This window comes from Protomyctophum bolini (genome assembly GCF_963924005.1).
Source record: "Protomyctophum bolini genome assembly, chromosome: 12".
Taxonomy (NCBI): Eukaryota; Metazoa; Chordata; class Actinopteri; order Myctophiformes; family Myctophidae; genus Protomyctophum; species Protomyctophum bolini.
Window position 1 is genome coordinate 10,581,098 of NC_137873.1, and position 23,292 is coordinate 10,604,389.

General features: G+C 43.5%; 1 protein-coding gene across 2 annotated transcripts in view; it reads right to left on the reverse strand.

The window, feature by feature from the left end:
• Positions 1–23,292, reverse strand: part of lig1 (ligase I, DNA, ATP-dependent) — a 72,749-nt gene that overhangs the window by 25,130 nt on the left and 24,327 nt on the right. For both annotated transcript variants that reach the window (XM_080777621.1, XM_080777620.1), the window contains 12 exons: positions 23,056–23,169; positions 19,489–19,655; positions 18,944–19,020; positions 18,535–18,626; positions 16,695–16,794; positions 16,101–16,186; positions 10,209–10,324; positions 8,029–8,124; positions 5,621–5,731; positions 3,024–3,095; positions 2,518–2,662; positions 1,977–2,059 (listed from right to left, as the gene is read on the reverse strand). In XM_080777621.1, coding sequence (XP_080633747.1) covers positions 1,977–2,059; positions 2,518–2,662; positions 3,024–3,095; positions 5,621–5,731; positions 8,029–8,124; positions 10,209–10,324; positions 16,101–16,186; positions 16,695–16,794; positions 18,535–18,626; positions 18,944–19,020; positions 19,489–19,655; positions 23,056–23,169 — 1,259 coding nt within the window. The remainder of the gene's footprint in view (positions 1–1,976; positions 2,060–2,517; positions 2,663–3,023; positions 3,096–5,620; positions 5,732–8,028; positions 8,125–10,208; positions 10,325–16,100; positions 16,187–16,694; positions 16,795–18,534; positions 18,627–18,943; positions 19,021–19,488; positions 19,656–23,055; positions 23,170–23,292) is intronic.

Genomic DNA, 23,292 nt, shown 5'->3' on the forward strand with positions numbered 1-23,292 from the left:
GGGGCAGCCGCAGCAAAACGCCTAATTACCTCTGGCGATCCAGCTGCATAATCTGGGCCAAAAGGGGTCGTATTTAGTCTCTGAATTAGTGGTGGGTGTGTTTTGGGGCGTACACCAATGAATTCATTAAACCAACCAGTGTCGTTTCCTTATTCACTGTAAGAGCCAGGTGCACCATGCAGATTGCAAATTGCTATTTTGTTTGGTGCCAGGGACCGCCCAGAAGATAAGATTCGTCTTGTCCGTGATCTTTCAATTTTTCAAAAGTAGCAGATGTACAAGTTCGCAGCACGGCACTATGAGCTTGTAGATTTTTGAATAGCCTACAACACTACAATCTAAATATCCCGATTTTAATGTTAAAGTTAAATGGCTAAATCGGCATGGTGGAAGAAAGTGAACAGTTTTCAGAAAACAGATTCACTGTCACACATCCAGTAAAAAAAACTACTGGAGCAGACGGGCAGTTAAAAGCATTTTAATGGCAGATGCAGACTAACATTTCAGTATTCCATCCACATCAGATGGAACACAAACTCCTCCGACTCCGTTTCTGATGAAGACGTAATATTGAAACGTTCGTCGTCTGCTGCACCTGCCATATAATAAGAGGCTTTAAACCAGGGGTATTCAACTGGCGGCCCGCAGAGCGCCCCCTTGTAGCCCTTGGAAAAAAGACAAAAATAACCCACCCCCCCTTTGCCTGTTAGAGCTGTGAGGCATGGAGATACCGGAGAGATGTTCTCTCAGCCATATAATGATGTCTGGAGAAAACACAAGCTAACCGCTCACTGAAAAAACATCAAGTAGAAACCAGAGAGAGGTGGACTACTGTACTGTACCTACTATTGAGGATCTGACTTCAACTCCTTGCTGCTGCCGGCGGCTGCCATACACCATCTAATGAATAACCAGACGCCCATTGGCACAAATCTCTTATCTCCACATTTTTGAGTGGTGCAACCACTGCTGTGTCCGAGCACGAAAATAGCGTTTGGTTGGTTTTCAAGTGTCACTGTTAAAGGGGAGGCGTCCAAAGGCGTCCTGTGGCACTGAGTGAGTTAATACTGTGTGCTAATACACACAGACACACAGTATATATGTGACCAGATTTGACTGAGAGCCTGCCATTATGCTAATTCCAGCTTTTCACCAAAAGTCAAGGCAGACAAATACTACAGCATGTCTGCAATAAGTGTCAGAGCTGAAATCGACGTAAATATGAAATAAATGTTTAAACACGTAGCTAGGTCTAATGTTAGAGACCGCAGAAGCCCGTTTTCTCAACTCGCTTGTTTTCTGCAAGCCATTACTCTATAAGCCATATCTCCAAAACTTGTGGGTCAAACTGAACAACCAATATGTAAATTTGAAGCTATGATTCCCTGCTTTCTTATGACATGAAAAAACGAAAATTCAAAAAAGTCCAATGGCAGTGCCTCAGTCAAATGTAGTCACATATGATGATTTTGCGTGTGACAGTAGAGGGACCCCCACACGGTAACTGTCATTTCTCAACCGTTTGGACACGGGCGGCTCACCGGAACCGGCCCCCTGGCCGCGTTCCTGGGGGTCTGGATGTTCCAGAGACACCCCGGGGACCCCCACACGGTAACTCATTTCTCCACTGTTTCATTTCTCGACTGTTTCGGACAAGGGACGGCTCGCCGGGAACCGGGCCGGCACCCTGGGCTCGTCCCTGTGGTTCTGGAAGTTCCGGGAACCCCCACACGGAGTTGCACCACTCACTTCACACAGGTGTGAAGTTACTTTGTAAGTCAATGCCATAGTCAAGGCCTTGCATGTGTGTGTGTGTGTGCGTGCGTGCATGCATGTTTACGAGAAATGTCTGAGTGTTGGTTGTTGCGGGAGAGTGTTTGTGTATGCTTGGCCACGTGCGCATGTAGGCATGTGTGCAATGCTTAAAGGAGTGTGATGTGGAATATTGCCGTTGGCACAGGCATGACTCCTCTCACCTTGAGCCAGTTGTGAGACCGCTTGGCAATTTCATAGGTGGCGTCCTTCTCCAGGGTCTTAACCATCAGGCCTTCACACGAGTCTACACACACACACACACACACACACATTGATGTTAAGCAGAAAAACATGACCCTTGGTGAAGCAGAGGAAATGAAGAGATTATCTTTCATGATACACGTTGGGACATTTTTGACTGACACACACACACACACACACACACACAGAACCCCCCCCCCCCCCCGCCTATCTGGCAGCAAACTGAACAAACTAAAGCTTTTTAGATGAAGCATTTTTTTTAGCACAAACAAATGTTTGTATCAAACCTATATATAAATCTAATTTATTATTATTATTATTATTAATCGCTCACATCAAATTATACAAGCAGGCAAAGTACTCAATTTTGTCACACGCACACACACACAAAGTTTCACAACTCCCAGACAAATTCAGGGCACATACATAAATGACAGCACAGTGAACACACACACACACACACACACACACACACACACACACAGATCTGTGAACACACACCTCGTACAGACTGCTCCAGGAACTCGCCGATGGCGTCTGTGTTGTCTGAGTCGATATAGCGGGCGAATACAAACTCTCCTTCCACCTCGTTGAAGCTCTCTCTGAGCAGAGCCCTGCGCCGCGACAGAGGCTCACGCACCAGTGACTGCACACACACACACACACACACACACACACACACAAGATTGCATATCATCATCACAATCATTTCCTAGTCATAGCTTGGAGCACTGCAATCATTATGAACACACACGCCCCCCCCCCCCCTCTCTCTCTGGAATGACAATGGCCGTCATAATCGTTATCTAGTTAGGGGCCGTGAGTCGTGGCTTCATTGGCATTCACGTGTGTTGTTTAGTATCAAGGCAGGGAGAGGAGTGGGCAAGCAAGCCCATACATACACACACACACACACACACACACACACACAGCTGGGGCACGTCAGCAGGTGTAATTGGCGTGGTAACATTTTCACGGCTGCCAGAAGGGAAGAAGAGCTCTCTCACCTCTCCGTTGAGATAGAGCACGTCGAAGGCGTACACGCACACTTGGACTTTGATCTCAGAGGCGTCCACGTCCTGTGGGGACAGAGGGGGAGATGTGCATGTGAGTGCACGCACAGCCACACGCATTGACATGCACAGGATAACACATCACACACACGATTGCCTGTTAAAAGTGCACAGTCGCACACGCAAGTATCTCCCTTTTGCTATAATACCGTTGCTGTTGGGCACATCTCATCTCTAGACCAAATTCAAAAATTGTTTTTCAAAAATTGTTTTTCCCGTAAATGAACGCCCTACTTCGTCATACTACAGCGTCACACAAAAGCGTCAAAATGCTTGTCGATCTTTACGGCTTTTGAATTTGAATCGTGAAAAGGAACAGTTTTGGACACACAGTATGAGGTTTCCCCCCCCCCGACAAGAGACGATATGCAAATGTGTGCGTTTAATTCACAAACAACCTTGGGTGGGAATTGGTACACAAAATAAATAAAACCCTGCTTTGATTTACAACCATTCATCTTCAACCCCCCCACACCCCGCCTGCCCTTCTATAGCCCGCATAATATGCGGGCTATGAGGAACAATATTATTGTTCCTCTTCACACATTTATCCCGCTTTGTGCGCGTTGTGCAGACGGCGCAACAAAAGCGGGTAGAATAGCAGTTAGAAATGAGTGGGACGTGTGTGTGTGTGTGTGTGTGTGTGTGTGTGTGTGTGTGTGTGTGTGTGTGGTTTCGCAACAAAAACAAAAACAAACTGGAACCATACATCATAAATAAATACTGAAAAATAATCATTAAGAAAAGAAAATGTACTATGTGTACTATAAACTCTTATTTTCCATTTTCCAGCCATTCAGTTGCAAATAAAAAACCCCAAAAACCTTTTCCTCTATTTTTTATAATCTGGGGACCCCCCCAAAATAATTTGGCGACCCGAGAGGTCTCGACCCCCAGGTTGAGAACCCCTGGTCTAGTGAAGCTGAAGTTGGAGGCTCTTTGGTCAAAAAGAAAAGGAGGAAAAAGGGAAATGCACCACAACAACAACAAAACCGAGGAAACTCTTCAAAAAGGATGAAAAGCTTTATAAATATAAAAGACTTCTTCAAAACATGCGATGCCCTGGAGAAGGCCTTATGAGACCCACACATGTTGGCTCGTTTGTTAAAATGTTCCACTGATGAACTACCTTTTCTTGTCCCAAGTTTATTTTTATTTCACAGGAAAGAAAAGCATTATATAAACACCATAAAAGGAAATGCATTTATTTTACAAGCTTTTTAACCTTTTTTGGAAGAGTGCCATGCATTGCTTTATTTGGGACTTTTGAAACTAAAAGACAACTTCCAGAGGTATAAAAGAAACCTTCAGAAGCAATATGAACTGAACAAACATCTACTCCTCCCAGCGTGAGCCTGATTTAAAACTTTGTCTGACAACAGCGGCTTGTCACGCGCCCAATATAGCAGCCGCAACCTTGTTGATCTGATATTTTCAGCATGGGACAGATTGCGACACCCATGTGTAAATTAATGCGTCCTGGTGTCTCACCTAACCTCTCCAAACATAAAGTAACAATAAAATTAAAAGTACCTAACGGAATGCAAGTGTTAATTCAACTCCGAGACTAGACCCGAGAGGTTTTGTTAACACTTACATGAACACTTGACGTGTTACTGTGTAGGCGTGATGCAGAGGCACTAAAATAAAAAGAAGAAAAATAAAAAGGGAAATCCTAGAGAAAAACTAATCTTGCAGGACCGGAAGTAGCTGATCCGTCAGCTTGCGTTGTGAGCTTGGTGGCCCATGAGGATAGAGGAAGTGTGTCCCCATGCAAATAACTGGCAAATCACTACAATTTTGATAATAACATAACTTACAAAGGAACGCCCAGCATGAAAGCACCTAATTTGGCAGAATGACGCTGTGACATCACATTGCCAGTTATAAACCCACCAGAGAGAGTGTTGGAGGTGTTAGAAGCTCAAATCATTTGGAATCAGATAGTGGTCTATAGTCGAGGCTTACCTCTGCAGAATAATAATAATAATAATAATAATAATAATAAATGTGTGAACCACTGGTTTAAGCAACATTAGGAAGCAAGCACAAGTAACTAACTACTGTTAACTGCTAACTGCTACACTTTAGAAACAAACCCTATAAGGCTGAATCTCTGGATTACATGGTTCTTGTTACTGTAAGTGATATGAATCAGCTGTGTGGAGGAAGTGAAGCACACTTCCCTAGGGGTGGGACAATTCACCTACCCCGAGATTTGATACGATATCGATACCTAGGGCGCCAATTCGATTTATAATAATTTCATTCTTAATTATATTGCGCTTCAACGATTGTTGCGATTCGATACCACAATCGTGATATAAACCAGTCAGTCTTTCTGGCATTAAAAATAAATAAAATATAAAAATAATATTAAAAATAATAAAATAAAAAATAAAAAGTTAGTTTTGACACCGTTTGATTTACATCATCATTACATCACCTAATCATAGGAACATTGGCGCCCCTCACTTCACACGGGTTTGATTTTTTAAATATCTATGGGATAAACCTCTCGTCATGCTTACCTTTCTCTTCCTGGTGGTGAGGACCTGGAAGGGAAGGATCTGTTTCTTCTCGGGGTCCCAGGCCACCGCCTCAGCGTCCAGCACACAGGACACCACCGAGTCCTTCTTCAACTGGCGGAGAAAAAAGTACTTGTTTTACTTCAGTAAAAGTATCAATACGCCAATATAGAATCTACTCCGTTACAAGTGAAAGTCCGGAGTTCAAAATGTACTCTAGTAAAACTACAAAAGTATTGGGATCAAAATGTACTCATGCAGAATGTCTCATTTGAAGCTTTCAAATGTATAAAAAAAATCCTTTGAAAATAGCTACAAGCTGACAATGCGTCGTGACTCGTGATGTGACGCATTGCGAGCTTGTATGCCAGTATTACATTGAGTAAATGTACTTAGTTACTTAGTTCGCAGAGAGAGAGAGAGAGAGAGAGAGAGAGAGAGAGAGATGGATGGATGGGCTGGGTAAGCAGATGAAATGGGGAGGAGGAGACAAGGAACGACACCAAGAGAAATGAGAGTGTGAGAGAGTCTAGTGGAAGGAGAGAGAAAGAAGACGACAGAGAGATGCAGGCCATTATAGTGAAGTCACCAACAACAAAGTGATAGTTCTTTTTTAAGGCCTCCTTTCAGGTAGAAGAAAGAAAAAAACTTCAGATGCCGCCCTGAAGAGACGTGTGGGAGAGAGAGAGGCATTAAGTGAGAAAGAGAGGTATGAAGTGAGAAATAGAGGTATGAAGTGATATGACAGAGAGGCAGAGATACAGAGAGAGAGAGAGAGATACAGTGAGTGAGAGAGAGAGAGAGGTATGAAGTGATCCTCAACCACAGAATTCTAGATGTCCTCACAGAAAGCAATGTCCTGAACAAATTGGCTTTCTACCAAAATATCGCACAACAGACCACATTTACACTCTCTACACCCTAATTGACAACCAAATAAACAAACACAAGCTAATTATTATCCTGCTTTGTAGACTTCAAAAAAGCGATTCAATTTGGCATGAGGGTCTGATGTACAAACTGTTGGAAAGTGGCATTGGGGGGAAAACCTATGACATCATAAAATCAATGTACACTAACAACAAAGCAGCACAGGGAACTACAACCAAGCTGTAAAGGACCTGAGAGACAAGGCAAGAATGGCATTCTATGCCATCTATCAAAATAGACATCCCAATTAAAACCTGAGAATACCTGAGCACCGTGACCGACCCGAAACAAAGAGAAATCTTAACTAGGTACAGACTCAGTGAGCACAGTCTTGTGATCGAGAAAGGCCGTCATAGGCAGACCTGTATCCCGAGAGAAGACAGACTATGCACCCATTGCACACAAAATGAAGTGGAAACCGAGCTACACTTCCTAACCATCTGCCCATTGTACCAAGACATCAGAGACACATACTGTACATCCCACAGATTAGAAAACACAATGTTTTGGGCCGATCAAATCATTATAAAGAAGAAAAGAAAGTCAGGAGACAACACTATTTGTTTTGTTTTTCGTCTTATAAATTATTTGATCGGCCCAAAACATTGTGTTCATTGTCATGATTTGTCACGATCCGAGTTGGCTTTGTCCGCGGCGTAACAGTCTTTAAATAAATTAAATAAGATGGGAGAATGCATTGGGTTTTCATTTCCTGGGCCACTCGTTTTTCTGAAAGGGGGAAGGACTGCGGCGCTCTATACCGCTAATCAACTTACAAATTACATGTACGGTATATGTAATTGGTTGACAGTTTGTAGCGGTCGAAAGTACTTGCACGCTCTGCTTGCGCACTAGTTGGCCTACTAGTGTGCAACAAGCAAGTATGCACTCGACAGAGTGCAGTTCTAGTTTTAATATGTTGTCAAATAATACATTTCAAGAAGATTGTAGCATGTACTGTAGCTCATAGAAATTAAAGATAGCCAATGTACATAACACGATCAAAGACAAAGGACGGGTGGGGAGGGATCAACATATAGAATGTCAGAACAGGTCAGCTCCATATAGGTGATCTAAGGGTTTGAGGTCAGATGTAGAGTTGCTGGCCGGCTCCATATATTCAGATCTAGGTGATGATCCAGTCTTCTCCATGTTTGCAGGTTTTCATAGTAATCTGCGACCTACTGTCGCAATTATGTAGTATAGTAAAATGTGATAAATAGACATAGCTAAGGACCATTTTCCTGGTTCCCACAAGAAAAGAAAGGTTGTTTTATTGTTAAAACAAATTTTTTAGAGTCAGGTTTACACATGGAAAGGACCATTTTGAGGTGGCAGCGTGTCGTACTGCCATTTTCCAGCAATCTTCAACACTGTACTAACAATGTGACGTCCTCATAAGTATAGTACTACAAACGTACGCCTGTGTGCATGTGCGCACGCGCGCGTGTGCGTGTGTGCAGTGACTTTCAGCGGTGTACCTTGGGGATTCGGGAGATGATATCTGGATACTTGCTGGTGTTGTCCTCTTGGTTACGGCTGAAGATTCGCACCTCTCCGCTCTCCAGTATGTGGATCTATTGCCAGGGGAGAGGAGGAGGGGGAGGGGTTAGGAGGAGAGAGGAGAGGTGGGAAGAGAGGGGGAGGAGAGGAGGGCAGGGGTTAGGAGGAGAGGAGGGGAGAATCAGGGAGAGGAGACAGGAGAGGAGGGGAGGGGAGGGGGGGGGAGGGTGTTTAATTAACCAATATCATTTCAGAGGCGTCGGTTCAGACGCGCATTGTTGATGAAGCTCCCCTACAGCCCCTTAGGAGACCTGTGTGAATTTTGGACGCATCCTTTTAAGAGGCGTGTGAATAATGCATTGAGCCAGGCAGCCGTGGGCGTCTAATACGACCCCCCCTCCTCCTCCCAAAGCTCCACCCACAAAGGCGACACTTGTGTATCATGGCATGTGCACAGCATATCACACATGTAGTGCATGTGTGTATTTTACACACATACTGCAACTTGACCTGCTGTGTGCAGCCTGCGAGTACCCCTGCTGGCTTTCTGGGGCAGTGCACCCACACAAGTAACGCACACACACACAGAAGCAGACGTCATTGTATAGCTCTGACTCATTCTCCGCCCAATTGGTGTGTGCCTGCCTGCCTGTCGTGTGCGTCTGTCTGTCTGTCTCCATTGTTTAAACATCTCAGTTTCTAGGCATTAGATATTTTTAGAGTTCCGGCAAGAACTTGAAGCCACTTTCACCCCTGCTGAAAAATATGTAATTTAGATAGCATGTTATGTAGACAGATATTGATCTGGCATTCTATAGTGTTTATGGTTCAATGTACGGATAATATTCTACTGTTAGACTGATGATAGCTTCTTAGTTTACCTGTTATGATCCTAGATGACCATATCTATGGATTTGATGTATTATTACCTTGTGTTGTTCTTGCCTACTGTAAGTCACTGGATTAAGAGCGTCTGCTAAATGCCTACATTGTAAAATTCTTCTCTGCTCTTAGGCACTGTCTGTCTGCCTGCATTCCTCCCTCCTTTCCTCTCCCTCAGTCACTGAATTACATTGAGAGAGCAGAAGCTTATTGGCATGACTTTAGAAAAATTAACGACTCCGCCGAAAGGGATGGAGGGGGGAGGAGAGAGGGGAGGTAACAGAACCATCTTTCTACAACCCCCTCCCCCTCACCTGTCTCATGCTTAATGTATAGTCTGAAAATTGCCAATCTATGAGTAGATGGGACAATTTCCAGTTGCACGGTGGCACCGCATCGCGATGTATAAATCAGGCTTAAACATGCTCTCCTCTCCCTCTGTCTGGTTCCATGTCCTACCTCTCTCCCTGCCTGTTACTCTGTCCATGTCTCTCCATATTGTTCCAGTTACTCCCTTTCTCTCTCTCTCTCTCTCTCTCTCTCTCTCTCTCTGTCTGAAACCTGGTGTCCCTCTCTCCGTGTCCTCTCTGAACCCCACCAGCCAGGCCTGGGGGTACAACATGGCATTGTGCTTCTGCCTCTCAATACAACAGCGCAGCGCTTCACTCAACGTTTTGCGGATATCAATAGCTTATTTTAATGATCAATCGATCGTGTTCCGGCCTGGGTCAATGGAACAGACTGTAGTTTATCCGTAACACAATAAAAAAAGTAATCGTTTAAGGTTATTCTTTTTTTCATATTAATGTTAATATAAATTAAAGTAGCTATAAGCAATAATATGTCAACATTTTAATGACCCTTTTTTCTCTAGCGGCCACAATCTGCATTCAAAGATGTTCCTAGAAGCTTTGTCATTGGTTGAAAAAAAAAACCCAATCAGGAAGTAGACAGGCAAATCGATCAATTCATAAAATCATTTGCCAATTATTATTATTATTATGAAAAGTATTATGCCCACTTACATTATCCTCAGTTGAGAATCACACACACACACACCACACCACTCACACACACACAAAATAGCATGCATGAGCCTCACCACTCCAGCTCATAATCCCTTGCATAAATTAAATATCACATACTGTGCATAAAGCAGCCAAAAGCTATATGCATACACAACTCAGCAGCAAGGCATATATGTAAAGCCGTAGGCGTGGAGAAAACAAACAAACATTTGCTCTCCTTCGCCGGCTCGCACTCCCACGCAACACACCTGTGCCCGCTCGCCGTCGTACTTGTACTCGCAGGTGAACGTGGCCTCGTCGAACCTCTTCAGCACCTCTCCGACTCCTTTGGTGGGGTGGGCCAGCATGGGTCTCAGAGGCACGCCTGGGTGCCAAAACCAAACCATAAGACATGAAGACAAAGGGCAAAAAAAAAAAAAGAAAGAAAGAAAAAAGCCTAGAACACTCAGCGACTCCATTTTTCATGAGTCATGAATATCTTAGTGAAGTCATTGTTCGGCTGCCTGAGGTGAAAACTTTCCCCTTTTGCGTTTGTCGTTTGCTCATCTCGCGCAGAGCGGGCAGGCTGGTGCGTTTTTTGCAGTTTGCGGTTGTGTGAAAATGTGTTTAAGCACTTTGAACCTGGCGTCCCCATTTTGGGGCAGGAATTTTCAGCTTGTACATCAGCTATTCTTGCTGTGGGACATCGTAGCATGAGGATTTCAAAATAGGGCTCAACTATACTAACTCAGGGGCCTTCTTTTTCCTTCTACACCAAACCGACCGAACGATCTACAAGCTCACGACAACATGGAGCAACACATTCTCACCCTAATGCCCAATGACGTGATGTGGCCAGAACAAGGAATGTCCACCTATTATGACAGGGGTTCTCAAAGCTTTTGGCTGGGGACCCCTGAAATGCTTTGGCCATGTCTCACGACCCCTGCCCCCAAAAAAACATTTTTTTTAAAATAATTTGGCGGCGACCCCCCCCCCCCCAGGGGTCGCGGCCCTGAGAACCCCTGTATTATGACATGGCCAGAACACTGAGGCTACGGTGCATGTGGCTCAGCTACAAGGACAGGTTCAGTACAACGAGGACTACAGCGTGAACACCATTTTCAGCTTCATGAAAAAAAAGAACAGCGGTCGGGAGAATAATTTGACAGAGGATTTAATTTGACTCTGTATCGTTGTTGATTCATTCAACGCCCATTCAGTCCCATTTGTGGTCCGGGCGGTAAGCAGCAGCCCATGTAGCCGTAAATAATGAAGCATACTAAATAAAATAGAGCCTCCAGTGGGAGCTATATGGAGCTTAGCGACGCCGTTAACATTATCCAGCTATTATCCCCAACGTGACCTTTTTGTTTTGGGTTTTTATTTTTTTTGCACCACAAGGCACAGTAGCAGATCATTAGCGTTTGTATCTTTTTTTTATTTTTTTTATCAGCCAGGTAGATTTTCAGACCAAACCGCCAATTGACAGTTTAAGTACCTGAGCCCGAGTGGGCTGTGGAGAGCAAACCTAGCAAGTTTAATTTGTCTCGCTCTTGTACATGTTCCCGGTCCCGATGTTCTGTTTGCCAATGGTCATTATCCCTATGACCACGGCATAATTAAGAGGCCAATCCTACGCTGGTTATCTTTTGAACGAGAACTAGCCGTTCTTAGCTGTTGTTTATGCCTCGTGGGGGAAAGTAAAAAAAGTAAGTACATTTATTGAGCGTCTGTACTTTACTTGAGCAGTTGTATTTTTGGATACATAAGACTTTCACTCTACAGTCTACTACATTTCAAAGACAAATATTGCACTTTTGACTGAAAAAAGTATTATCCCGTGCTGTGAGCGCGGTATATATCTGCAATCTTTGAAAATAATTTGGAGGGGGTCCCTGGCATTAAACATTTTCAGATGGGGGGCCAAATGCATACTTTGGGGGTCCTCCTTGGCTTGAAACTGATGGTTTAGAACTTAAGGCATTTAGCAGAATCCGCCTCAGTAAATAGTAGGTCAATACAGCAGCAGTGTATTACAAGTACAACCATGGCCTGTGGAAGCTCATCATGCACCTCTAGTTCTGGCACAGGTTCAATTTCTCTCTCTCTCTCTCTCTCTCTCTCTCTCTCTGCCCAGTGTGATGTACTGCCTAACTCTGCATGCTCCATCTCTACTCTGTCTCAGTAAAAAGAAGAATATACACTACGCATTGGACTGCCCAGTCTCCAGCGGAAAGAAAAACAGTCTCAAGTAGCGCCATTACCTGTTGAGACTAAATAACAATAATAATACATCAGACTTGTAGCACAGCTTTCTAGCTATTCAAGGACGCTTGCTTTACAGTGTGTGTGTGTGTTTCTGTGGCACACTAGCCTCGGAAACCCAGAGGTTTATATTTCCAGGGGCCGAGTCCACTTCAATTCGGCCTAAAGTAGTGCAAACGTCGCTCACTCTCTGTCAACAAAGGACGATCAGAAATCAGCACACACACACACACACACACACACACCCCTCTCTATCGCTCTAATTAATTAGTCTCAAAGCACAAGTGAGTTCCAGTCTAGTGGCACACAAACTCAAGTACGTGGTGTTTGTGGCGAATGTTGTCTCATTAACCCATTAAGACCTGAGGCAGATTTTACAAATGACACGCATGCTTTCCCGGTTTTAATGGGCAGCAAGTCATTTTATTTTGTTAAAAAAAGTGTTAAATAGCTCTATATTCTGATAGCAATTACTGCTATCTATATCTATCTACTATAGTGTATAGCTCTTTAGTAAACATTAAGTACATTGTCAGGTCGGGATACCAATTTTATCCAATCAGGAGTGAGATCTCGGATACGGGTTAAACAAGTGGAATTAGCCCTTCGTTAAACGCCACCCCAAATAAGCAATAGTCCAATGCCAATCCAAATAGTTTAGCAACCATTGCTACTGTCTATGTTATTTCGCATGGCTGTGTTGTTGAACACACACACACAGCTTAACGTCGGGAAAGTTACACGACACCCAGGTGATGGCAATAATACTAATCACTGTTGTATTACCGTGCAACATGAAAACTCCCTTTGGACGGTCATTATAGTTGATTGTTGTATACCGTTTCTCCCCTCATATTTCTAGTTCATTGAAATAATGTCATGCACATTTGTCCAGTGCATAGTCTACTGCAGGCCTGGTTGACTAGATTTAGAATACATTTTGAAGCTTTTGCTACTGGAATGATCGATTATTTATGGAGAAATCCCTGTCATTTAACATGCATCTCAATGGGGGAGAAGGACAGCTTGCCATGTCTCCTCGCTGCTAACGTGCCTATTGGACAAGAACGGGTTGGGGAGGGACTTAGGCAGTGAAGGGCTAATTTGAGAGTAATGAAACAAATGAACACTAGAAAATTGAAGCTGATGAACGTTCTCCTGATTGGCTGAAATTGGTGACCAACCGAAATGTTATTTCCTGTGTACTATATGGGCTGGATTTTGAAGGTGCGTTTTACCTATTACAGTAATATGAGCTGGGGGCGTGAGGTATGTCATATTGCAATTTTAAGCATGTTAAGAAGCGCTTTCGACACCCCGTGGAGTGCGCAAAACGGCCTTGAATTAGTCATGGGAGTGTTTAAGGCGTGTTTGAGAGTTACCCAATCAACATGTCCGTACTATTTTCTTTACCAGTCAGCTGATGTCACATACGGAATGCGCACTTTGGGGATCGTTATTATTACATTTCTTCAGGCTGGCACCATAGAAGACATGACATATGACTTTGTCACATTTGGCCGGGTTAATTATTCCTATTGCACTGCATGCTGTCACCTTTATGCCTCAAAATAAGTTGTTTCTATTGAGAAACACCAGTAAAATTATATTTTAATTTAAATTATAATTATATTATATTTGAAATGAGTAATGAGTTGAATGCCTGGTGCGTATGCCCGTGATGCGGTATGGTCCCGTGATGGTATGGTCTTCGCTCGTAGCATTTTATTGAAGAAGACTTGAATCGAGTGTGATACAGCATATGAAAGCAAACTTCCCACGGATTATGGATATGTTTTTGTTTTTTTTTAAGGTTGAGAAATGAAAGAATTATGGCCGTTTCTAATCTCAACATTTTAATAAAATGACGCAATAAAAAGACGCTGTTGCCATGTCTCAGAGAAACAAGTAAATAGGTCTATAAAAATAATCCCAAAATAAGCGCATATAACAGGGGTCTGTAACCTATTTTAAATGAAGTGCCATGTTTTTATTTTCTAGATAGTGAGTCTGCTATATCCAGATTAATTTTAATGACACCACATTAAAATAAAAAACATATTTTGATTGTCCACAAATATAAAGTTCTTACATCTTTTTAAATATTTTCTTGCACATTGTTATAATGATCATTATATATCCGCCTGCAGTCAGAGTTCATAGTTTTAATGAATGAATGTGATGCATTGTGAGCTGGTAGATCTGCTATTTTCAAAAGTAAAGTTTTAATTACATTTTTGTATTAGCCGTCCTTAGTTGGGCAAATGCATTCATCTGGGGATCCTTGACATGGGAATGTGCTGTGTGAGGATCACTGGTTTAAACAACATTAGGAGAAACCTTTAGAAACAAGAAAAGCAACCACAACTAGGACTACCAATATTTACAAGCAACTTTACAGAAAAAGAAGCCGCTTATAATAAACAGACTTGGCAACACTCCAGCAGCGTCCCAGAGCCGCTCAAGTGTAAAATCAAACAGTGCTTTTTCTTCTTTTTGCGTTTATGAGGTGCCTAGACCCACGTCTAATCGTTATGCGCAGGTCAAGGGGCTTAATAGCAAATTGCGCAAAGCGAAAATAATTAACATATGGACACTCCCACAATGCTAAAATATTCAGCAACGTCGTATTCCATATGTGTGTGCGTTCAACACGGGACGATAAGGCTTTCATAATACGATTGTGCGCAGAGCGAGGCCAATTTATGTATTACCACATGGTAAAACGCACCTTCAAAATCCAGCCCTATAGCTGCAGAGCTGAACAAACACTGATTACTATCAGAATACAGTGCTTTGACCTCAACAACACAAAATATTTTAACACTCTATAGCAATGGCCGCGTTTATATGCAGGCTGATCATTCCGAAGAAATACTTACGAATAAAATACATCCGAACTAATGTTTTTTGCTGCGTGTTTATATGGGAAATGGTCATTCCGAATGAGTGTTTACAAGGAGATGTGATATAAGACATGTAGCCGTAAATGTTAATTTACGTGAAACTACACCATCTGTTGGACACATAAAATATAGGCAGTTCATTCATTATATGACCGTCTCAACAATAGGCTACAGACATTACAGACGAAAGACGATACTTTAAAATCCCATCATTTCATTCCGCAGTAGCTTTGAGGCTGCTGGTGGTGGTTGGATAGGGGCGGGCATATACGTTTACTGTCTTTTTTTTCCCACCCGCTGCGGCTCCCCTTCTCCGCTGGGAAGGTGATCATCTCGTTTTTTTTCGTAGGCTAAGCGCTGATCTACAGGCTGACAACGTGTCAGGAATATGCCCGGAATATATATATTCCGGGCAAAGTAGGCTACCAGAGAATAAATTGGGTGTTTAATACTAGATTGATTGCAGCTGCTCATCAATGCAATTAAACTGCAAAGGCGTTATGTTTCATGACGTTTTGGTTGCAACTTGGAATAGGCCTATATAGCCTATACAAGTTTAAAGGGATAGGATGGACATTATAGCGATAATAGCATATTCTTGGGACCGTGTGTGTGTGTGTGTGTGTGTGTAGGCTGGCTATATTACCTATATCAAACATGTTTGAAATTGAACTTCTATTCGGAATGAAAAGGGGATTTAACTGCCCATGTAAACGTAGCCAATGATTGATTACTATCATCAACAACCACAAACAAACAATACATACATACATATATATTAACTAAAAAAATATCACTTACCCTACTTTTAACCTCAAAACTATGCAAAACTATGTTAAAAATGCAATTATTTTACTTCAACCTGAGTTATTGATTGATTGAACATTTTATTTGCCAGTTTGGGAAACAGTACGGCAGGACATAACAAAAGCTATGCCAAAAGGATAACACAAAAATCCCCCCAGGCGGGCGGGGGTCTTTGCTTACCTGGAGTGAGCTTGCAGTGCTTGGGCAGCTGGTCTATGCCCTCCTTCAGCATGACTGGAATGATGACCTCATAATTGGGCAACTCACTGAAACGGGAGAGGAGATATCATATGAAAGAGGCATAAAAAGTTTATAACCAAATGCATATTATCGACCAATGTCAAGTTTCTTCATTCAAACTAAATACTTCAGCATCTTCATGCATAATAATGTTATTGCGACGGTAGGTCGCAGATTACCATGAAAACCTGCAAAACCTGTCAGCAGTCCGTCTGTCACGCCACCATATATGGCAGTCAGTCCGTCATGCCTCGTGACACGTCGCTTCTCGTCCTCAGGGCGTCTTACTGGTTATCATTAAGTAATTTACTGCCAGAATTGATTCTTGCTGCATTTAGCCAGCCCGGAAGTTTCATTTTGAAGACCCCAACATTCACGACCATTGCACCGGAACAAAAAAATGCATAAGTCAACGAAACGTTAATATTGTAGCCGCAAGGCAGCAACGCTTTAGTTATGAGTCGTTGAACATCTCCGTTTCGATCAATAACCTCAATCTGGGGAAAAGAATCAAGAGATCAGAGATCAGCTCACCAGTAGGTCTGCTTCAGAATGAGACTCTTCTCTTCGATCCAGGCCTTCTTGCTCTCCGCACTCATGCCTTTCCCGGCATCCAGCACAGCAGGGGGGAAATCTGCACGGGTGAAGAAAAATATCATCACACACACACACACCATTATTCATTAAGCTTTTCTCTTACATCATCTTATGTTGCTTGGGAGGTGGAACAGGGCTGTTAAAAGAGGAGGGAAAAAAAGGAAAGAAAAGAACAAATTGCTGTGATATGAATCACAATTATGCTCCTAATTGACCATCTTGTTTAACTTGTTAAAACCGGGAAAACATCATTGTAATTTTAGATGTTTTACATTGGCTATAAAATAATAGGCAATGTACAAGCTTGCGTCACTTCGTGCCACACTTTGAGCTTGTACAGTACATCTGCTATTCTTTACAAAAACTATTTTTAATCTGTACAAGAACTACAGATTTAGAAGGAATTTGTTGCATCGGCCTCAGGCCTTAACGGGTTAAAATAGCATGTGATATAAATATGCAACAGATTCGAGACGAAAGCGGGTGAAAAGACGAAAAAAACCAATAACATTTGCCAAGACACTGATCAAGGCAAATTTCCCATAAACCCTGTGGTTTAATTGACCCTTATTAAAAGGCATATCTCCAAAAAGGTACAGAGCAAGGCCATGAATACCAATGAGCTGTGAATGAATTAGAAGGTTGACGTCAGTGTTAGTGGTGCGGTAGGTTGATGCTAGGTCTGATCAGAGCCTGAGCGCACGCTGCATACCAAACCATGACCAGTGAGTGATGGAACAAGTACTCACATGTTTTACTTAACCCTTAGAACAACAACCACGCCACAGATCGTGATGTAATTAAATTCTGAGCGATGACCACGACGACCTGTGGCGTGTTGCTCGTTTTTTATTAATATGTTTAGATTATTCACCTCCGCGGCGCTGTTTAAATTCCTGAGCTTATATTCTGACTCCATTACCCATAAAACCCGTGTCACGTGACACACGTGTATGTTTTCCTGGTGTTTTCCTAACGTGTTCCTTCCACGCGCTACGTCCAACCAGGGAAACTCCCCCCTGTCAGGTGTAAAGGAGCAACTTGGACACTCAGGCATGAAGGAAACATGAGTTAAGTCCGTTGCTCTCCCCAGGTTGGCGGAGGGTGTGTAGAGCCCAGGATCACATTAGATGATTGACACAGGGGTGAAAAATGGGTTACAAAATCGTGGGATAAAAAATATATTAAAAAAACAAAAAAACAAGCGGAAGAAGAGTATGTTCAGCCAGTTTTGCAGCAAAAAAATAATATATATTTGAGTGAGTAGCGACCGTGTCCAGTGGCCTTCTCCAGTCCCAGCCCTGGTGGCCGGGCTGGTGGGGGCACAGATGGTCTCAGGATGTCTGGATGAGCATGAATAACACAACGACCTGCTGGTCTTACAATGTGTTATGGAAATGGTTATACTTTGTCATGCATCGTCATAGTTGCCATGTCTGCTAATAAAAAATAACTAAGCGACATTGGGCTTGATTGTTCTGTAGCCGGCAAATGCTGGTAATTTTCAAGTTGTGTTTTTCAGCGGGAGGGCTTGTTTCCAAAAGTGTAGTTGCTTATTTGGGCTTGGGCTTCCTAAAGTTGTCTAAAACAACTGAACTCCATAGTCAATTTGTAGGATCCATCCAACGAACACACATAGCATTTTGTTTACATCGGCCGCAATGCGTCCGATCTGAGATGTAGTGGAGCAGAAGTAAAAGCACTGGACGTTAAGTATAAATACCTCAAAATTGTACTTAAGTAAATGTACTTAGTTACGTTCCACTCCTGCTCTTACCTTGTCCAGGTGGAGTGAGGCACACCGCCTGGCTCAGGGCTGCCAGGACGCTCAGCTCGGCCAATCCGATCCTCAGCTTCCCCGCCAGGGACCTGTCAAATCCAGCCCGTCAACAAAGACAGCCAATCAGATGGTCAATCAACCAAGCCGCTGAAACACCACGCGGCTAGACACTCAAGCAGACAAAACACACCACGTGGCTTTGTGCCGTGTGCATGTGCTGCACGTGTCCGTTTCTGGCACTATACTATCCACTATCCAGTATGTATGAGAAAGCGTTAATCTGTGTGTGTTTATACAGTGTGTGCATCTTCTAGTCATGCATGCAGCCATGAGTGTGAATGAGAGTGAGTGAGTGAGTGTGTGTGTGTGTGTGTGTGTGTGTGTGTGTGTGTGTGTGTTTTTTTACCTGACTATATAGCGGGCCTCGGAGAAGCGGCACGCCACAAAGAGGCCTTTGATGATGTCAATTTTCTTATTCATGGCCTGAGGCAGCCCGAGAGGGAAAATTGAGATTCACAGACGCAGCGGTCGGGGAGAGACAGAATACAAAGGAGAGGAGAGAGGTCACCATGGGGCACAACACTCTGCACGCTCACACTGAGAAGAGCTCTCAGAGTAATAATAATAATAATCATTCCTACAGCTTGACGACTTATTCACGACGAGCTGTGGCAAATGGAGAAAGAAGCCCTGGAGGAACTGTCGCCTTTTTTTTCACCTGGAGCTGAAACAGAAAAGGAAAAAGAAAAAAAGCACACAACAAGTTTCCTCGCCACGCCAACAACACCGATCGGCATCTCTACGCCTGGTTCTCTGAGAGGAACAAAATAAATGAAAAAAAAAAAAAAAAACCTGGGTTGCAGCCGCAATTTCACGAGGCAAATTGAGTGGAAAAACATTTATTTGGCAGCGTCCGTTTTTCTTTAATGAAAATGTTATTGCGTGCCTCACCGAGTTACCGCTCATGCTGGCAATTTCCTTCAATTTGTTGAACACGCCCCCCGCCGTCAGACTGGCGGGCTGGAACATCATGCGCTGGTTGCTACGGGAGCTCTCCGCCACCAGGCCCAGGTCTCCTCTCTCCTGCGCCTCCGCCTTGATTTTGTCCAACTGTCGCCCTGGCAACGAGACGGTAAAGGAGGAGGAGACGGTAAATAGGAGTGGAGAGAGAGAGAGAGACAGACAGACAGACAGACTCAGGCTCCATGATGAGCAGAGGAGAATAGAGGCCACAGGATTGGCAATTAAGGCTGTTGGTACGTGGGAGCAAGTACTGGATGGCTGGTGGAAGAATGGGTGTAAGTGTGTGTGTGTGTGTGTGTGTGTGTGTGTGTGTGTGTGTGTGTGTGTGTCTGTGTCTGTGTCTGTGTGTGTGTGTGTGTGTGTGTGTGTGTGTCTGTGTCTGTGTCTGTGTGTGTGTGTGTGTGTGTGTGTGTGTGTGTGTACTATGACCATTCCTTGTGCTTCTGAATGTAGGGTAAGGTCCAAGTTGTCCACAGCAAAAATCTCCTACAGTTTTTGCATTTGTTCAAAAGGATGTATGGAATTAATTAATATAATAATCACCAACTAGAGACTATCCCCCGCAGAGACACGGGTTTGGATAAGATTAGGGCAGGCTGGGAGGCCGAGTGGTGGGAGCAGGCAACGGAGAGGGTTAATTCCTCCTCTTCCTGTGCTAGGCTTAGCCTCATTCCGTTTAAAGTTCTCCACAGAACTCATTACAGTAAAGCAAGATTATCTAAAATATATCCGGGCGTGACGGATATAGTTGCGATAGATGTTCACAATCACCAGGAAATTTGTCCCACATGTTCTCGTCTTGCCCCAAATTGATACCATTCTGGAAATCTTTCTTTGACATAATTTCTGAGGTGCTGGAGACAACCATTTTGGCCTTGCCCCCAAATTGCAATTTTTGGAATCCCGGAGGAGGATGTAGTTTTACCCAGAAAGCAACTTAATGTTATTGCCTTCGCCTCATTAATCGCCTGCAGGAGGATACTTTTACAGGGGAAGGCTGAGTCCCGTCCCTCGGCTAAATCATGGTTGATTGATGTTATGTCCTTTCTGAAACTTGAAAAAATCTAATTCACGATTCGAGGGTCCTCTGACAAATTTTACAACCTTTAATATCGTATGTAAGCAGTTTAGAATCACTTTCACCTGACTGAAGACACGTGGTGTGGGTGTGCAGAACTGCAGATCTCTACTTGGTGCAGTATATATATAGCATAATATATCGGAAATCATTACACATGAGTCGAGAAATGAGCCAATTAAGCGCTTTATCTCTTTATATATAATATATATATATATATAGGTTTCTTTTTTTTTCTTTTTTTTCTTTAATATTACTTTGTTTTATTTTATTTACCTATTTGTATTATTGTTAATCTTATTTTACCCCCCATTGAAGTTGTTTATTAATCATAACCATATGATCCCTTTCTCTGTATCTTAAGTATCTTGTCTACCTGTTTTATACCTGTATATACTGTATGTTGTGTGTATTGTTTTGTACTCAACCTATTGGTTTCATACCTGTTGTTTATATGTTGTTTGTATGTCTGGCCTCGTGGGGAAAGATGGTGGGTGGGTGGGAAGGACTGGGAAAGGAGTTGTGGGAGAAAATGTAAAAAAAAACAAAGAGTCGTATTCTCTGTCTGTGAAAACTGCATATGTCATACTCACCAACTACTATTGTGCCAAAGGAATATTTAGTCAAGTTACTTTATTATTTTTCTATCGTTTTTAACCCACGATTTTGTAACCCATTTTTCACCCCTGTGTCAATTATCTAATGTGATCCTGGGCTCTACATACCCTCCACCAACCTAGTCCCCATATATGGAGGACATGGGGAGAGCAACGGACTTGAACTCATGCTTCCTTCATGCCTGAGTGTCCAAGTTGCTCCTTTGCACCTGACCTGGGGGGAGTTTCCCTGGTTGGACGTAGCGTGTGGAAAGGAACACGTTATTCCAACCAGATCCTTTCCCCTCCATCAGGAGCCCCGGCTGGCCAGGGGGAGGCAGTTTAGAGACCAGGATTACTGCATGTTTTTTGTGAGGGTACCTACCCTAGGGGACACAGGGAGAACATGCAAACTCCACACAGAAGGACCCTTTCACCAACCCCGCCTTGGGTATGGCCGTATGGGCACTGATGACACGGAGGAGGAAACACGCCGCCAGCACCCACAGCGCCCTGAGCGGGAATCGAACCAAGGACCTTCTAGCTGTGAGGCGACAGCACTAAGTCAAGTTTGTTTGAAAGTCAAGTTACTTTCAACCAAAGCGAGAAAACACTTCTTCGCCCCAGAAACTACACAAAACCGCATCGACGTGGGTCAGAAGTCACCGAAATGTCTCCAACGATGCGAGGAAGAAACAGCCAGGTGAATAGAAATGTGAAATGGTACGCTTGTTAATCGTAGAGCTCATGTGAGACGGAGTCAGTGACTTGCACAGGCTAAACTACAGCCTGACTAAAAAGGTACAATAGCGAGGCAACCTTCCTCCTGGCTTTAAATTGTACCGAGGAGGATTATTTTTACGGGCAGGCCAATGATCCAAAACACACATCAAAGCTTTGCTACGGTTTATTTGAAGTCCGAGGAAGGAGTTATACGGCTTTCGCTCCACAGCCAGACCGGACCTCGAGCCTAGTGAACATCTATAAGAACATTTTTGAAAAGGTGAGACATACATATTGCAACATCACAGTAGAAGCCTCTGAAATGCTCCCATAGAAGTGGCGGAAAATTGCGTATTCGCAACTTTTGCACAACTCGGAAATGTCTGGCACCTAGACAGAATTTGTTCTATGAAGTTCAACTTGAGTCTGTGCAATTATTATGGCCAATGCGGAGAATCCCTGACGTCAGCGCAAATCAGCGTTGTTAGGCAGCGCTTTCTGCTGTGTTTGACATCAGACCAACGACAGAGAGAGAGAGAGAGAGAGAGATAGGGAAGGAAGATGGTAGGGGCGGAAAGATTGGAGAGAGAGAGAGAGAGAGAGATAGGGAAGGAAGATGGTAGGGGCGGAAAGATGTCACCACAATAAACCCGGCAACGCAGGGAAAGCCGTCGATATATAAGCTACACCTGTACTTGTATAAACTATACAGCGAGACAGTGGATAATATACACCAAACAGTGAGAAACTTTGACCGTGTTAACAGTAGCAAAGTGGTTTACTTGTGGTAGTAAAAGGGTGGCAATTTCGCTGCAGATAAAATAAATAATCGGAGTAAAAAATGATTGATGGGACACAAACGGCTCTTGGAAGGCAGTGGACTGTTTCTTTTGGACCCCACTGTACCATCATGCACCTGTGCTTCTGCTTTTCTGCCTATGTGTGCATCTTGCATGCGTGTATGTGTGTGGGGGCAGGGAAGGGGACACACACACACACACACACACACACACGCCTGCTCGTTCATGTGTGCCAGAAACTGTGTGTGTGTGATTTATTTTTCCAGTTATTTATACAAACAGATGAGTCAAATTTTACCCGTTGCCTGGGCAACCGCTTTCATCAGCACCGTCTCCCCGACGCCCAGCTCCATCCCCAGGTAGGCGGGGCCCAGCTGGTTCAGACACAGGTACACGCAGCACAGCAGGTCGTCTGCACACGCACACACACACACACACACACACACACACACACACACACACACACACACACACACACACACACAATTAATCACCATGTTGGCTAGGGTTACACATTTCAGTTGTCGTTGAACAT